This window comes from Micropterus salmoides, unplaced genomic scaffold, assembly GCF_014851395.1.
Source record: "Micropterus salmoides isolate LMB-PRFRI ecotype aquatic unplaced genomic scaffold, ASM1485139v1 Ms_hic_scaffold_12, whole genome shotgun sequence".
Lineage (NCBI taxonomy): Eukaryota > Metazoa > Chordata > Actinopteri > Centrarchiformes > Centrarchidae > Micropterus > Micropterus salmoides.
In genome coordinates, this window is record NW_024040263.1 from 25,722,967 (window position 1) to 25,741,957 (window position 18,991).

The following is an 18,991-nucleotide window of genomic DNA, read 5'->3' on the forward strand; positions in this document are numbered from 1 at the left end:
AATAAGATCATTATTCTCTTTATAAAGGAAGACTAGGGATTTGAAAATGCAAGCAGATGTAGTGACCAGTACGAGAGTAAGAACAGTGTCAAGTGGGTTTCTTCTCAACACATCATCGCAGCATTATTGTTCAGACACCACAATAAGAAGATTGATCCTACTCTCATGTCAGCTTAACATGAACTTAGCTTAGCCTAAAGAATGGAAACAGGGGCAAACAGCTCACCTCTAAAGGCCACTAACTACCAAGTTATATCTTGTTTGTTTAATCAGGGCTTACGTGCCAGGCTATTTCTTGAAGTTGACACTGGTTGTCTGGCAAAAAATATGTTGAACGTTATCAGACATTAACTGAATACAATCACAATAAGACTTTCACAGTACTGGTGATTCTACAGTGAAGCAATATCTACTCAATCCCCATAGCTATTCAATTCTACAGATGGACCTTGTGCTACCTATTAGTTACCATAAACCCCAGAAAGGCCTGCTGACTGACATTCAGCATATTTCCAAGCCAAGAAGCAATACAATCTGTATCCGAAAGCTTTTATGACTTATAGGGATTTGTATTATTCATGCTGCTCACAATTTACAACCGCAATTATTCACGGGTAGCAAGACAGTCCCAGTTTAGTTGAGTTTTATTGCCCTTTTCAAAGTCTTGTTGCCAATATCTCAGTCAGTGTTTCAGCAGATTCCTTTGGACGAGACTCAGAGAAAACCTATAAAATTCACAAGAATTCCTGATGGCCATAGACGAAGGCAAAAGAAGCGCTCTGATTTAGTGAAATTAAAATTTAAAGTGATGTAAATGATGGTAGCTAATATTGCTAATATACTGTATATGTAAAGTTGATAGTTTACCGTTATTAACACCTGCATTTTGACTGAGTCATCACTCCTGTTTTTATTTACCAGTAATTTCGTCACACAAAATGGTGCTACGGATAGAGCTGTAGATTGGTTGCTTTATTTAAACAGTTGCACCTTGCTATAAAACTGTCAGCACTATTAATCAGGGGCAGAGATAATGTATGATGGTCTACCTTTGATTTGCAAAGCTGCCTACGGTCTCAGGTTTCTAGTGTTTGACCTCCTAGGACTATTGAAGTGAGTTCTGTGCCTGTTTGTTCTAATGATATGAAAACAGGAAAATACTATTCATGTATATTTAGTGCAGGTAAGATAGTGATAATGTGTTTATAACTATAAAACTGTTGCAGCCATAGACTGCAGCCCACAGCAAACATAGGGACTCACTGTGATCAGCAAAAACAAACCAATTAATGTATAGTCAATAAAAAAGAGAATTTCGTAACACAAATAAAAGGGGTCAGGGAATTTCTTGATAAGGAGTACGGTAGTCACTATCCTGAGGGAGTGGAATTGACTCATTTTATTAGCTGATGGTATGCAGAAATGCAAAGAAGGGTAGCTTATGATCACTGAACTAGACTGAAGCACTAAAATACAATGCAGTTTATTTCAGGTTTTATGTTATTAGGTAATTAATTAGCTCATTAGGTAAACAATTAGCTCATAATGTTTACCATCAACAAGCATGGCAGGAATGGGGTTGTTTAAGTTGGCCTGTTGGACAGTAAAGAAGAGCCTATTTTTAAGGAATGGAGAACATGCGGCACATTACTGTAACCCTTGATGTCAGGTCTGATACACAAACCCACCCCAGCTAAAATAACTCCTCTGACCTCATGCTAGGCAAAAAAGATCAGAGCTTGTGAACCTGCGTGAGTAACGACCTTAATATATCAGTTTATCTGAAGGTTATTTATTTATTTATCCAATTGATTGATTGCCAAAAATCAGAAAAAAGGGAATACTGATACCAAATTCCTAAAACCCAAGGCTGCATCTTTAAATTGCTTCCTCTGTTAGACCAGGCTTTTGCAACCTGCGGCTCTAGCGCCGCATGTGGCTCTTCAGCCCCTGTCTAGTCGCTCCCCAAATTCATCAAGACATTTAAATTAATAACTTTGTTATATTTATTTTCTATCACTGTTGTAGGCCCAATGTCATCCTAGAAGTATTCAATTGTAAAATGTAGCATAAACATCGAATAAAAATGTGTTTATATTTCATCAACTAAAATGTCACCACGGCATCAAACTCAACAGCGGTGTCTTCAGTGAGTAGCCTGTTCTTATAAGATAGCTATGGATTCAAAATCCAAAAAATTTTAATCTTAGGAGAAAACAGAGAATTTAATAGTGCAGTGTAGATTTGTATGCTTTCACTGCCACTACTGCTGGCTTACCAGAATGTTAAATCTGCGGTACTACAAATCATTGCATTGGAAATGCAAAGTTACATAAAGTAGCCAAGTAATCATAAATAGCCCAAAGGCCTACTGCAGCCACCTTGTGGTAAAACATATGAATAAATGGTCATTTAGATCTATCAGTAATAAGCTAATTTAGACTAATAGGCTGTGGTACCTGCATTTAAAGGGCTTTTTCCTCTTTCTGGTCTTTAGATAGTAATGGTTGTCAATGTTAGACAGTCCAACAGTCACATGATGGTACTATATGAAAAGTCAGGGGATCACCATTGTCATCATATTTCATCCTGAGGGGGACATTACTGTGCGTACCAAATTTAATGACAATCGATCCAGTATTTGTTGAGATATTTCAGTCTGATTTTCGGTCTTCTTGTGGACTGACATTGCCATCCCTAGAGCAATGCTGCTAGCATTATTACAAATTACTTCAACTATTAATTCATTACAGGCTGAGTTTCTGTTGATCACCTGATTGACTGATTGTTTCAGCTGTAGATTGAGGAGTATGAAAAGGGTGTGAAACATATGCCATTGTTTTCACGGTCACCAGATCTCAAACCTACTTAACACCAATAGGAGATTTTGAACCAATGTCTCAGACAGAGCTTTCCACTATCATGGTGTTTTTTTAAATCCCTCCAGGGTTCCCCTGGCTGTTTTTTCTTTCATTTGTCACCCATCTGTTCATATATATTCTATAATGGGAGGTTTTCAATCTAACCACCTTTACTGCCTACTAGAGCCAAGAGACAAATTACCATCAAAGCACTGCATTTAAGTGCTATCAGCCCTCGCCACTGGCCATAAATCACTGTATCATCATGTCCCCAGTGCATGAAAAGGCTAAGGCCATGGGTCAGTACTCAATGTACAGTGAGAACAAACTGATATTGGCTAGGAGGGGAATGAACACTTTGCTCAACCTGCTGAAAGACCTAATACAGGGGTTTTCAAAGTGTGAGGCGGGTCTCCCTAGGGAGGCTCCAAACAGTTTCAGGGGAGGCTCAGTGAATGGAAGAGAAACAATATAACATAACTTATTGCATTAATTATCAAAAGGAGATCACATAGAATAACCTATATGTGTGAGATTTCAGAGGTACAGTAGTTTGTGGGAACTGTTTTCCCCCCATCAGACAGAAAATAATAAATGCCTTAGGACAGACCTTTTTTAAAACTATTTGGTGGAGTCAGAAGTTACATCAAACAGCAAAATAAGGCTATTTTGGCTCAAATGTTGAGTGTCTTTGGGATCAAATAATGTAATCATGATCCCATAGGCATCCAGGAATTGAGCTAAACGAACCAAGTAAACTAAAGGTGTGGTGGTGGGGGGCGCCATTTCCCAAGCTTTGTCTGAGGGGAGGCCCGCAGTCTCAGACTTTGATAACCCCTGGCCTAATAGATTAGGGGCCCCTAGACAAGCCTCTTGTCAATTCCTCTTTCTCAGTGACCTTATGTACCAAGAACAGCTGTGTGAGGGTGCTTAGCAGTTAGGCCAAGATGACAAGTCATTGCTCAGCTTGATATATGAACTATTACATGTCAAACAGGAGAGGTAGGGTAGTAACAATATGTCCTCATTACATGTATTGTAGGCATTTATATTTTGGTAAGCATAAGATCTTTGCCTATTGTCCTGTCTATTGCTGCACTGGCAGGTACACGATCACTCAGGCATCTTAACAAAGAAAATTAAAATGAAAACTAGTTGAATTACTAAAGTGGACTTGATGACACCACCTACTTCAACAGTCCATATATTATACAATGTACAAGGCGCAATGTATGTTCCTGTAGAACTGTGAATGTTTGTATACAATACTTCTTATAGTACAACAAAGTGATACATCACAAGATGCTTTAATCACAATGGAGAAATGACAAATTCAAATTATTTTTTTATACAAACCAAGTCAACATGTCAAAACAAACATTGGTGGAAAAAATTTAATTATTCTAAACACAGTGTTAGAGACGTTCAGAAACACATATTGCAGCTTTGCAGCCTAGCTGTATTGCATTTTTTAGCAGCCAGTATCCAGGCACCTAAAACAAACAAAAAAGAAAGAAAACATACTTAGATTGCAGTACTTTAAATGACAGTCATAAAAACTGCGAGGGCAGCTAAAGACTTTTATAAATGACTATTAATAAGTATGTATTTTGTACATATTATTTTAGTGTACTTTAATACAACAAGCAGTCATTTGATCAAAGCTTGTGAAATCAATCTCTCTGTGGATTGTGCCGTGAAACATAAAATAACATTTGCTAAACCCAAAACACCACCAAAACATCTGAAACATCAAGCCACACAAACATTATCAAAAAACCAAGATCCAGACCAATTTCAAAAAATATACTTACTTTTTCAGCATCATGCTCCAAACCAGTATCATGATGGTCCATCTCATCATCTCTGAATTCCTTTATAACCTATATAGATACAAGACCATTCATGAAGGTAATGAACATACTGAGATTTCACTGCATCAGTTCTCTGCTTTAACTAAACAATGTCTAGCAGGACTGACAGTGTTACGGATATAAGGTTCTAACTGGAAACAAGAAAGTGTGTGTTGTTCTTTTTAGAGCACCAGTATGTTAGAGTGTCTTATTGACATGGTTCACCATCGACTGTTGCCTCAAACTGTTGGTTTCACTGGATCCATTTTCCCCCTTTCCATTCAAATGAACTGCATGAATCAACCATGAGACCCAAATAGTTTATGTAATATGATAAGGCAAAAGAACAGATGAAGACTCTCTTTGAAGGAGGTCTGTCTTCATGTGCTGAGTGCCGGTTTGACCAATATGGAAAACATCCAGAGAAATATGGGAAAAATCTTGTCAATCAGTCACTGTTGAGCTCTCTGTCAACCTTTCCTATTTACCAATACCAAATCAATTTTAATGGGGAGTTATTTTAATGTGCCGTGATGTGTACAAAGTAAAGACGCTAGTGTGGCTTGGAGAATGTGACCATACTAAGAAAGACCTAAATTTTAACCTGCGACGGTGCCCGGTGACAAATGTCAGTAGCCAACTGGTGATTTAAGTGAAGTCAAAAACACTGAAAACAAAATATATAAAAAAATAAATAAAAAAAATCACACTGTAACTTTGGAAAATACCAATTATACTAAACCAGTATAACTGATCCTGAACCGGCTCCATGCCAATGAATGAAAAATATACAACCCACTAACAATAACATGACACGTTTTAAAAGCAACACGTTGTGCAACACATGTTGACAAAGCTAAATGCAGTCCTGCACTAGCAATCACACCTTCATTTCAGAACTTTTCCCTCTCCTTGTTCTTTATTTTCTTCATCCCCTGTGTGACATAGATGCTTGTTTGTTTCTGTGTAATACTATACCATGACTGAAAAATAACGCCCTTTGTGTATCACCACAAAAGGACCTTGGCCAATGTAATTGATGGAGTTACAGAGAAAATTATGGATGACTCACTTGTAATAGTTCAGTGTATCTCTCTGGGTCCTTCTCCATCAAGGCTCTTATCTGGCTGTTGTAGTGCTCTGAAATACTCTCCTCCACCGCCACAGTGCAGGCCATGGCCCCCTCTTTTCCCAGCAGTGCGGTGGACGCACCTGGAGTACACAGTTCAGATTTAATAAAGCAACTCATGGCTGCAAATTGCTTTAAAACAGCAGCAGACTTACAAGTGAAATCGGGTTCAAGCTCAGCATCCTGTTAATAACCTGTTTACACTTACAAGTTCTAGTATGTGGGTGGACAAATGTGGCATGAAGACATAGGCATTTTAGCGTTCTCCTACAGCAGATACAGCTTCAACTTTGTACACATTAAATGAACTATGACAATAACCCAAACCAAACTAAACTACATGACAAGGAATCCCAGTCCAAAACAGTGTCAAAAATCACTCTTTTGTGTATTTATGCAACTTTGTGAAATCTGCTGTATGATTATAGGCTGTACCAACCTAAAGCAAACCCAGCGATATTCCAGAGGGGTAACAGTGCTGTGGGACGAACTCTGTTCTCAGACAGAATCTCATTAAATTTCTCAAGGTGTTTCTTTTCTTGATCCCACATTTCCTGGAGAAAAACAAAAATGTGCAGTTTTCAAAATGTATGCAGTTACAATCATGAACACACACATTTTCCTATTGTTCAATCACAATATAGAAACACAACAAGGTACAGTTTCTCTATGTTTGAGCTTAACTGAAGTCCAATAAGGATAATTTTGGACAAAAAGTCACACAAGGCAAGATTTTTAAGTGAAAATACACGGACGTTCCAGACTCTCCACCCTATGGCCACATTAAATTCTACTTCTAGTGTCAGATCATTCATCAGTGTACAAGAAGGGGTAAATCAGAAGTTAAGAGTGACTTTCATTTTTCTAATAAACAGCAACTTCCTTCTGGAGGAGACTAATCCATTTCGATTCCTTCAGTAGAAAGCAGCCTCATTGGTAACATTGTTCTGTATGTAGCTCACAGGATTTCCGGATATTGTCCAATTATCATTATATTACAATAAAATATTCTGACATTTGGAGCCATCAGTGTGAACTGTTGCCTAGTGCAGGTTAAAGGACAGTGATGTATGTTACAAATAAAGTAGACAAGACGTCTGTCCTACCGCAAAGTTATGTGTCACACACTGTCCATACCTGGATGAGAGGTCCAGTCCTAGACCGACCCAACACCGCCATCTGGCCTGCGTAGATGCGGTTGGCCCCATATTCACCCGCATGGTCCACGCGCAGGATTCGGTCCAACATCTCCTTCTCCTCACTGTCGCGTGGGGGCGGGATCACACTGTAAGCACGTGAGCTCAGCTGCAAGGACACTAGTACACACAGCCTATGGTTACGACGGCATTGAAGTTATATAGGAATTATTGGGTTTAAAGTATTTCCGTACTGGGAGCTCAAACAATCAAACCCTGTATAAGAAACTACAAAAATGTGTTCAGTTTTAAGCTCAACCTAAACGTTGCTTTCTTAAAAATGATAGAGGCAGTATTTGAGTAATTTGTATGGTTGGAAATGTACTGTAGCTACATAGCTAGTGATGTATGTTCTCCTGAAATTATTAATATACAACAAAGTAAATGCCACAGTGTGGGGCAACTATCAGTTAGCTTACAAAATTGTTATGAAACATTATATCTAGTAATGCTCTGGCTTTACTGTCACAGTTATCATGTGACTCTTAAAGCATGCTACAATAACAACAGAAAGATAAGTAGTTATGACAAAATATATATAACACGACATGTGTACATATAAATCAAGATGAAGTGTTTTTAGCATTTTTAGCACTTTAGCTCTGAGCTTCCGCAGCTACAGTAAACTACGGACCTGCTGCTTACCTCTACATTTTAAACACTGGCGAATCATTGCTGGACCGACAACATTAGAGCCGATTAAAGCTGTACGTACGGCTATTTGCATGGTAGTCAGTTTATGGTTTAACTACCTGTTTTATCAAACAAACGCTGAAAAATTAGTAAACTGTCATTGAAATGTCAGAAGGTGGACGTGGCGCAGACGTCTGACGTAACCGCGTTACGCCGCCTTGCGTTACGTCCCGGCCCCCCTCTTCTCATGCCTGCTAGTATTTACTGGCAGTTGACATACCAGCTTAGTGGTGAATTACCACCAAGAAATGGACTGGAGTGTGGAACAAGAGATTAGGCATGGAAAAACAAACAACAAACACAAAAGTCGTGATTTTTTGCCTTTCTTAGTGACTGAAGAGCAGAGACAGAGATTCCTTTTGATATTGTATTTTCTACAGGGAAGTAGGCTAGTACAAGTTCTATGTATAAATGGATGGCAGAAAACTTTTTGCTACTATATACAGACAAAACTGAGGTGCTGATTTTTGCCCCAGACAACATTACCCCTAAGATCAGGCAGGCCACTGGGGCTCTATCATCCTCTGACGGTAATGTTGTGCGAAATTTGGGTGTCATTTTTGACAAATCTATGTGTTTTAACAGTCATGTTAAATCTGTGGTTCGTTCCTGTTTTTTCCATCTCAGGAACATTGCTAAGATTAGATCTGTGGTTTCTAAAGAAGAGATGGAGATGCTTGTTCATGCTTTTATTTCTTCTCGTCTGGATTATTGCAATGTACTGTACACTTGTCTAAACATATCCTCCATAGACCGACTGCAAGTTGTACAGAATGCAACTGCAAGGCTTTTGTCTAAAACCAACAGGAGATCGCACATTGCTCTCTGTGCTATGTACTGATACGCTTTTCTTAATATATAACTCACTCACTGGAATATACACTGCTGCACCTGCAAACCCCGTTGTCAGGATCATGGAGCCATTTGTAAATACAAACACTGAGTCTGAAAAATGCTGATTAAACTAGTTCTGGACTATGCACCATACTGACTAACCCTTCAATTCCTGCTCTATGTTAAGGTCTGCACTTGGCATAGGCATATAACCAGGCAGGAATTGTAGAAATTGACTGTACTATTGTATCAACAATCCACTCAAAACTTATGAAATTTGTCTCATTATGTTCCGAGCAGTCTGTTAGCAGGATGAGTATCACATTGCCACCCCTACTCATGCAATTATAGTACCTTTATTCTTGTTTATGCAGTAAAAGTGTGTACACAGGTCAAAATATGTGTGATATGCAGACCTGTGAAATTTATTTGACCAAATAATCAAGAATTCACTATAATGAACAATCTACAAACAGACACATATTATGTACCCCAGCACACCTTACTGGGCATGTCAAATTTTGAGATGTTACATCCCAATGTTTCTATGTGAATGGAGGAGTTACAGCTGTCAATGAATAAATGTCACTACAGACTAGTAAAATCATCTCAGCTGCTATCAGACTGTGGCAGTTTCTCATTTTGTTGGCCTATGCAGCTCCAGGGTTTGTCACTAGATGGCATTATGGTTATTTAATGTTTATCTCATCTTGAGCATTGCTCAAATTCACAAATAAACTGAGCTATGTAAAATTAGTCTATAGAATTAAGAGCTCAATAATGAATCGGTAGGCCTAAAATATTCAGCATGATGGCACATGCAGCCTATTTTAAAAGTTATGGGGTCAGTACGTGAAGTTAAAAAAAGGGATAAATTTAAACTTTTGGCATTGTTTAATTTTTGTAGCTCATAACTTTTGAATGTTTTATTTTAATATGGATTACTTGAACCAGAAGAAACCACAGGGATCTACAGTATAAACATCCATCTAGTCTCTATAGCCGCTTATTGCTGTGCAGAGTTAGCCAGGTCACTATAGTCTGTCAAAGGGCTGTAGCACAACACAAACAAATCCACACTTGCCAGCCAATTTAGAGTTCACATAGTTCACCTGGCCTACATATCTTTGGCCTGTGGGAAGGAAACCAGACATTTAAGAGAATAAGTAAATACAGAAAATTACGTTTTGGCCAGACACTCTCTGCTTCTCGGTGTCAAACAAATCACAGTGCATCTTTTGTTTAGGCTTGTTACATAACACTAAACCTGACAATAAGCATAGACAAGAAGGCAGTTAAGCAAAGAAAATGAGTGAGTCTGTTGACCAATCACAATCATTGTTGGTGGTCTACAGATGGCAGTGCTGCACAATTAAAAAAGGCCTTCTGAGTTGGTACCAGTTTTCATTTCATTATTTCAGTTTCAGTCAAATATGTGTCCCTCCAAACACAAACAGACAGCATGCAGAACAATTAGATTTCACCTTTTTCTAATGCAAAAAAAAAACCTAAAGAAGAAAATATGTGAAAATATGAGCCTTCATTCAAAATATTTGTTGAGTTTCCTCTGAACCTTTGCATCTGTCACTGTTGTTCACTTTCATTATATTAGTCAGCATTATTTAGTAATGCCTGTATGACTCCTGTCTGACAGCTGAAAAAAATGCAAGCCTTTCTGCAAAGCACATAAAATAGTGCTGGGATGCAGGAATCTATGGAATGATGGGGTTGACTGCTGCAGAGCTGTGATGGTCATGAGTAAACAAGGCCACGACAGTGAATGGAGGGGTGTGTCGGTTTTGTCTTTGTGTGTTTGTGGTGAGACACCGGTTATGTGTTTCCCTATCTGTCTGTCTGACTGTGGGTGGCTACGCATGTGTGGCTGCACATCGGTACATGTGGGTTGCCTTTGTCTTCTCTGTGTGAATGCGTGTGTAGGTCACTTATAGGCAAGGTTGGATTAACAAGAGGGTAAGCTGGGCAACTGTCCTAAGGACCCAGATGTATTGATTATAGCAGCTTTAATGTGTCTCTTGTAAACCTTCCAATGTTATGGAAGTCCAGATCTGAATTGGTGCAGTCAACCTTTAAGACCTTAATTATTCTACTTCTATGTTGCAGTATAATGATTGTTTTCTGGGTCTCTTGGCTTATAATGAAGCTACTATTTATAGTCTGCTGTGTGCACTGTATTAAATACAGGGAAAATAGTACATACACAGTGCAAGGAGGGGAGGTGGGGAGCCAATGGGGCCCTAACAGCAAATTCTTTCCTCGGCCCTTGTTACACGGTGTGAAGAGTCAGAGGATGAATCCCTGAACATCACTTAATTCCCTATGATGTCAGGTCCAGTCGGCCTTTAAGTGGAGCTTGAGACTGGGGCTGGATGTCTGTGGACAGACTGGAGTGTGTCTGTCACACTCAGGGCACATGGTTGAAAGATTTGTGGAGAGAAAACTGAGCCTTTCAACACAAGTGGTCTTCAGAAAGGCTTTGGTAAGCTGTCGGACAGGTGTAACGTCTATCCCCAAAGAGCAACCATTCGCAGACAGATTACTGTGTAACGGATATATGAAGTAATCAGCAGTTAAGTCTTAAATTTGGCAGCGCAAGAAGGAAGGAAAGACCAAAAGAAAGTGCATGTTGTCTTGCTCTTGAGTGTTTTGTGACTGATGAGCGGATCAAAGAGCAAAAGAGCTGGAGAAAGAGTGACAGGCATATGTATGTCTCTATATACCTGTATGTATGTGTGTATCACTGTGTTTGTGTAATGTTTGCATGCATCCATGGTTGTGTGTAAGTCTGCACACCCTTGCTCCAAGGCTCTGGTCAGACAGTGCATAGCTGTGGTGGGACCCAGTGAGACTACAGTGAGTCAACAATGTCTGCTCTCACTAAGAGGAGACATGATAGGTCTTGTCTTTTTTGGTCCCTGACTAGTGTGGTGGGACACCCAAAGCTTGTGTGTGTGGTATTCATGATTTTAGGTAAAATTTGTTATTTACCAGATGTAGAATATATGACGGCCACATGCGTCAGTGTCTATGCTTACGCACGTAAAGTTGTTCTTGACAACCCTCTCCTCAAATACATTTTTCTTTTCAAAAAATAATGAATTTGGTTAAACGCTTTATGAGCAGGGCCACCCTAAGCTTTTTGAGCACCGGATGATATTTTGCTTCGGGTTCAACATCTCCATCACCTCAAACTGGAAACTTCCAAATGTCTTTGTGGAATTGGCCATGTGTGAGTGTATATGAGGGCATTTCTCTTACACAGCTATGTAAAGCCCCACAGCGAAGAAAGCAATGACAATTGAAATTGCCCAGGTTGAAAAAATAATGTGAATTATTCTTTAAACGGGGTTCCAGCGATTTAGAAGTGCACTTGCATGAAGTTGGGGGATTCACAAGAGACTGGTTACTACAAGAATATTAAAATTTGAAGGAGCAGGGGCTAAGATGTCCTGACTTTTAGTCCCCAGTATGGATCAAGCGCCAAACATTCTGGATCCGACTCAGCCTGATAGCATTTTTCATGAAACCCTCCATGTCTGGTAAATGCCCACCTCTTTTAAACCACACATCCCCAGTTTGTAACGTAGGCTTTCTGTTAAAAGTTTTTGTAGTCTCTTAGCTGAAGATGAAATAACATCATCAGGGTTACTAGACTTTGAAGCAGTCCCTGCAGAGGTCACATACAGTTGTTTTCCCAGGCTGAGTAGTACTCCGACTTCATGTGTTCATCGGTGGAGTTCCCCATTAAAGAAGATTCAGTAAAAGCTGAATGGAAAAAAGTGTCAAACAAGTTATTACACCCTTGAGTGGGATTCATTATCTGCTGGAGAAACAAACACACTGCACGTGCTCCACTTTTTTTCCACATGTGTGTCTTACAAAGCAATCTTTACTAAAGTGTCCTTTTGAATTTTTTAACTCAAAGAATATGTCATGTCTCTTAGTAAAATTATTAAAACCCTTGCAAAAGTATTATGTACATACTTACCATAGTCACATTTTCAAGAACTTCAGCTTACTCAGAGACATTTTACATAAGTAAAAATGATAGAAAACAACATACTGAAATACACACAACATTAATCACAGATTAAAAGGATTTCTGAAAAGGTGAGTTTTGATTAGGGATTTCAACATGGACAGATCTGTGCTTAGATGTATTTGGGGAGAGAAGTCTGTGAAGGTTCTCAGTCATCCAGGTCATAGTTATCCAAGGAAGGTTGAAATCAAGTGAAACCGGACTGGTAGAAGACACTCGAAGACGTTTTGCCTCTCATTCAAGAGGCTTCTTGAGTTGGAGAAAGAGTTCTAGAGGGAGGAAGGGAGCAGCTATGTTGTCTGTTGTCCCAGGTCCAGTGCTTGGTCCTGATATGTGGAGGTAACAGGTTGGCATCAGAGCAGCAGAGGCTGTGAGGTGAAGGACATTTATATACACTGGAGTTTAACTAGGACTTTGGATGATCTGCCATAAAAATGCCGCTGCAGTAGTCAGGTCGCTGTCAGATGGCATAAGTTTTCATTTGGAAAAATGAAAGGAAAGAGTTGTCACTTGTCAACAGTGAAGGAACTGAAGGTGTTGTCACTGGGTTCTAGACTTTTATTTATTGTGGAAAAGAGAGCCTTGGGGTTAGTGGAGCCAGTGTATGAGGAATGAATAATAGGTGGATTTAGCTGAGTATATTAGGGGGGTGAATGTGTTAAAGTGTGAGATAGTTTAGAGATTTCTAAACAATATTTTGCGTTTATCTTTTGGGTTAGGGATGTCAATGTCCATAATGATTGCTAGGTGGTCAGAGATACTGAGGTTGAGGCTGCCGAGTTGATGTACTGTTGACCAACCGACCAAATCCAGGATGTGACCACGGCAACAGATGGGGAAGATATGTTGTATGTGTAATTATAGCAGTTCTAGGAATTCTACGGCATCAGTGTGCATACAGAAATCACCCAGGAGGAGAATGGAAGGTGAGATAGCACATGTGAAAGAGTGAAAGATGATGCTTTGTAATGACGCTGTGAAGACTGAGGAAAGGAACAGAGACTGGACAGATACACGCATTGTTTGTTGTGATGGCGTAATGAGGAAGATGAGGTGCAACCAGACCACAGGGACGGGATGGGATTTGGGGACATGAAGTTGTAGGCAAACACACAACTAGAGCCTTTGATTAGAGGGCAGCCTCTGCAAAGTATTCCAGCTTCTTTGAGAATGTCCATGGACACAGGTGGTTATTGAGATTAATCAATCAATTAACCTATCCTGCATGTCTTTGGACGGTGGGAGGAAGCTGGAGCACCCGGAGAGAACCCACGCAGACACGGGGAGAACATGCACACAGAAAGGCCAGGGCAACCGGGGTTTGAACCCAAGCTGCAAGATATCATGCTTCTCTTTTATTTATTGATTTTAACTTCTTCAAGTGTAATATCATAAACAGAAAAGTCCCCTTAGATGACCTGTTAAGATCGGGTTGTCACAACTACAGTTGCATGTCACTTTGGTTTTATTTATGACTTTGAAGGAGTGTTGTTGATATACACATTTGGCTGGACTGCCTCTGACAATATAAATTCTTTAACTGCACGGGTATTTCCCTTGAAAACAAATTATTCATCCCAAATTGTTACAAAACTAGGTTGACAAATTAAACTTATGCAACATTGTTTAAAAAAGCAAACCATTTTATGGTTTGGTGGTATCCCTCTGGGAAAGGCAAGATGTCTCATAAAACAGTACAAAATTTTTTTTCTGATTTAAATTCACCAAGTCTCCACCACCTAACCCTTTTTATAGATGGCTGTACAAGATTAAAACCAGAGGATGTGTGACTTCTCTTCCATTATTGAATTGTTTACACTCAAAAATCTATCTTGTGCACCGTACAGACCTAGTTAAATCACACTCTAAACCGCCTGTTTTCATGGACACTGGAAAGTGTATTTAGCTTCGTCTGGTACAAGTTAAATGGTCCTTGTCTGTCTGGCACTGTTCATTCCAGTGATATTTTTTTTTTACTCCAAAGGGATGGGAGATAATGTTTAAGTCTTTTTTTTATCTACTCAACAGAAATTAGATGTACCTCAATGACAAGCTCAGCCAAATGAGCTAGTTTATATATAGAATTTTCTTACAACAAAAATTTACAGAGAAAGGTGATGTACTTGAGGAGAAACTTTGTTTTTCAGGGTCATTGTTAATATCTGTAGTATAATTGTTAATTGTTAATATCTATAACATAGTATTAAATAAAAATAGTACTTTCAAACACATCTTTTTAGAGAAACAATCCATTTAAAGGGTGTGATAGAAAGCCAAGCAGCCTTTCATTTATGAAACCTGTCATTTAAGTAGCATTTCCTGTTAGCCACAGGATGTGGCACTCTTTTGCTTTCCCATCCCAGCATTTGCTGTCCTATATGGTTTTCCGGAAGTCATTTTTGTACTCTCTGATTTACAGAGTGCAAACTGTTGGTTACCAGTGTATGAGTATATACTGTGGTGCAAATGGCCTTGCAATAGGAATTTGAGTGATGAGCACTACTATTGAATTTTGGATACACGATATGGCCAGATACATGATTTACTGTAGTGTATGTTGCTCATTTGCAACATATGATTTAAATGGAGGAAAATATTGAAGGATAGTGTGGATGCATAGAAAAAATGAGTTTCTAAATGTATTATCATGTTATTCAGTTAAGTTGGTTTTCAGGTTGGGGGGTTAAAAATTGCTGATGTAGTTCAAGTTCAAACACAAATCTGAAAACACTTAGTTATTATTTGCTTAGGTGCTGCTGGGATGGTGACTATCAAGCACATATTGACTGTCTTTGTTGCTGTTGTGAAACAACCATGACACTTAAAAGCTGGCAGCAACCCAAAAGACCTAAAACAAGAAGCGAAACAGACCATAAGGCTGTGGCCAGTTGTGGTAGTCAGGACATAGAAATATGATATTATAACAATAGCAGAAAGTCCGCTGGTCATCACTTCATCATTTTACCACATTGTACAAATCCCATTTGTTTTCCACCCTGAAAAAGACAATGTTTTTACAGCACGCAGGGAGTGGATGATTCTTTAATAAATGTCACAACCACAATCTTGGCCTCCCCCTCAGATTTTCTTGGTGATATTTTTAGAGGGCCTCGGCCCACAATCCTCAAGTGGAATTGTTTTTGTTGATGCTTTTCTTACCACTTCAGTGTGGTGACTCGTGATGAGTTGGTGCCTCCATACGTCACGCGAGGCCAGAGTGAGTGGGAGTCAGGCTCCGGGCTCTATTAAGGGGAGCCAGTCACCCAGGTTATTGGGCAACTAGTGACGGAGGACCATCCCGTGTATTTCCACTTGCTGCTATTTTAGGGTAGCAGCAGATCTGTTTTGAGTTTAGACAGAAACCACAATATCCTATTAAGGATTGTTAAAGTAACTGAGCAGTGTTTACTCAGAGGCCCTGCCTGGTTAAACTGAGGCTCCCGAGTCTCTGCAGATGCTACCTGAGACAAATTAAGGCAATGGATAGGTTGATGGATAGATGGATGGATGGATGGATGAAGGACAGATGACAGATAGATGGATGGATTGGATGGACTAGGTGTAGAAAGATAGATTTCGAGTTGCAGCAGAAATGAGTAGTAGCAGTAAGAGAGTTAACCTCTGATTCTTTGCCTGCTGCTGCACGGGCTTTGGGCCTCCTGGCTCACATCCAGCGTCTCCACTTTGTTTAGAGGCTGTCTAAGCCTGGTTGGACTGTGGCTGGGTCAGCTGTGAGGCACATGCAGGTCAGACCCAACCAAAACTCACCACTGGCTGTATGCCTGTGGCTTGAATTTAGCTCTTAAAAAAGATCGCCTTCCAAATTATCCTAAAAGAGTGTAAAAGTTTTGATCCATCAACTGTGAAATGAGTATATGCTGATATTATATTTTAAAATGTTGACATATTTGGTTTATGGAGATCCAGTCATTGAAAACCTAGCTGCCTACCTACTGTAATGAAGATAATTAGTCATTACATAGAGAAATAAAGAGCTCATGTCACACACTGCTTCATTTATTTTCAACTAGCAGCGCCATTATACTGACAAAACAAGTGACTTAAATTTTGGTCAGTGGAAGAATATATATATCAGATTAACTCACATTTTTGGCCTTTGTTCAGTCTCTCATGCATCTTTGTAGACTTTGTAGGCAAAACCAACACACTTTCATATGGTTGCTGTATAAATAAATACGACCTTTAGCACTCCAAAAACTGAATGAACTCATCATCAGATTTCTGGAACCCAAACTTAGAGTAACACATGATACATGTCAATGTACTCCAAATGGCTGATGCATTTCCAAACGGGTCTGCCTGTCTGGGAATCTGTGATGAAACTAACGAAGTGGAAAGCAGACGTCACAGTTTCAGTGATGACTGTTTCTTTGTGTTTCCTCTTCTTTATTACAGTGATAATATCATAAGAACTCATTAGATTTATAACCAATCAGCCAACACAGTTCATCCTTATATTTGACAAAACATAATATTTTCCCACCCAAATTACATGCACATGGTAGATTATTAGTTTTGAACATATAAGCATATACTGTATAAGCAAGCACAATAAAAGCAAAACAAATAACTGACATTGAAGTGTTTATTTACAGTGTTTCTTTGAGAGAGGGTGCTCCAAACCAATTCTGCCATTCCTCTGGCTGGCTGTTGTTCCGCGTGGTTTTCCTCTGAGGGGTAATCACAGCACAGTCTCATTCAGACACCTTCTGGTTCCAGCTGACAAAATGATGGTAAGCCATCTGCTGTCTGAGAAGAAAAAGAGCATCTTTACTGTGTCTGAGGTTTGGAGATGTCAGGTTGAGATTAGATTCACCAAAAAAACAACAAACAAAAAAAAAACTGGGGCACATCAATTACCTTTCTAATTCTAAATTAGTTATGCAATCAAAGTGTCTTCTAATGTTGCGTAGGGCTAAAATTCAGAGTTAACATCATTTGTCCTGAGAAGAAGCTGCCAAATGACAGATTTGGGGCTTTTCTGATGAGCTTGGTCCTCCTAGGAGGATGGGACATGTGCTCTTGGCTGACTATAGGCAGATGAAAGAATGTGCTGATAAAAGTGTTGAAACCTCTGTTCATTGTACTTGGAGTTTTTCTCCTTTTGACATGATGTGCGATTCCTTGTGCTTGAACTATGATTGCCACTGCAGATAAATCTTCTGTGGGCTAGTGTGTGCAACTTCCAGCAGAGCTCTTCCAGCAGAGCTCTTCACATCTCTTTAGTGGAATCTGCCGTTCTGTGACAAGAAAGATAATATAATTTGATTTATTCACACTGTTGAATCCTTTATTGAAATCATATGAAGTGTAATATGATTTTTTTTCATACTCTTTCAATAACTTTTGAAATCGTTTATGATTATGTCACAACTTGAATTATCTCTGCTTTTGAATAACTCCCAATTGATTACATGAAATGTTTGGTTGTGAAAAATTATTTTAATCATATTTAGTTAGCGCTCGGTGCAGTGGTTAGCACTGTCACCTCACAGCAAGAAGGCTCCGGGCACTCCCGCTTCCTCCCACTGCCCAAAGACATTCGGCCTAGGTTGATTGGTGACCCTAAATTGTCTTTAGGTGTGAGAGTGAGCGTGAGTGGTTGTGTGGCCCTGCGATGGACGACCCTGTACGCAGGATAAGCGGTTGACGATGGATGGATGGATAGTTAGCGTTCCAGCTTCCTCCCATTGTCCAAAGACATGCAGGTTAATAGGTTAATTGGTGACTCTAAAATCACCCTTAGGTGTGAATGTTAAAAGGAGTGGTTGTTCATTTCTATGTGCCCTGGGATGAACTCAGAGAGACTTAAATGATGTTGTAGCGCTGAATATGTGGAATAACAGACAAGTCAGCTTATCACACTGTACTGTTCAGGGCATAGTAACAACATGTACCTGTGATGAGATAATGCTCTGACCCTGAGCCAGATAAATAATGGGCTTGAGATATTTTTACTCATTTGTGCGCTCATGTAGGTCACTCTGGTGTATTTGTGCTGTTGTAACACCACCTGCAGATGATTGAATTAACCTACAGAAAGACAAGTGTTGGTTGTTGAAGGAGTTAATTTTAGCAGAATTCCCACCACATTTGGAAGAATGTGCTGATAAAAAAGTTGACACGAGTTCGACATTTTGGGAGATTACGCTTGCCCTTTTGCCGGGACTTGGATGAGAAGATCAAGACCCCTCTTGGTAAATATACAGTCAGCAGCCTGAAGACTGGAAACTGTACTTTAATGAAAGAATATTCACAAAGCCCTGATACAATGTTTTGCTCAAACTGAAATATTTTACACTCACACAGACACAGAGATTTAGATGAGAACATCGATGCCACTCCCA

The 18,991-nt window shown here is 39.4% G+C and overlaps 1 protein-coding gene across 1 annotated transcript; it reads right to left on the bottom strand.

Moving 5' to 3' along the window:
* Nucleotides 1-4,139: 4,139 nt before the first annotated feature.
* Nucleotides 4,140-7,876, bottom strand: coq7 (coenzyme Q7 homolog, ubiquinone (yeast)). The gene is made up of 6 exons (XM_038714235.1): nucleotides 7,685-7,876; nucleotides 6,981-7,159; nucleotides 6,283-6,397; nucleotides 5,787-5,926; nucleotides 4,676-4,744; nucleotides 4,140-4,354 (listed from the first exon to the last, which is right to left on the bottom strand). Exons 1-6 carry the CDS (start codon nucleotides 7,764-7,766, stop codon nucleotides 4,277-4,279), a joined length of 663 nt encoding a protein of 220 aa, XP_038570163.1. The 5' UTR covers nucleotides 7,767-7,876; the 3' UTR covers nucleotides 4,140-4,276.
* Between the last annotated feature and the right edge of the window lie 11,115 nt (nucleotides 7,877-18,991).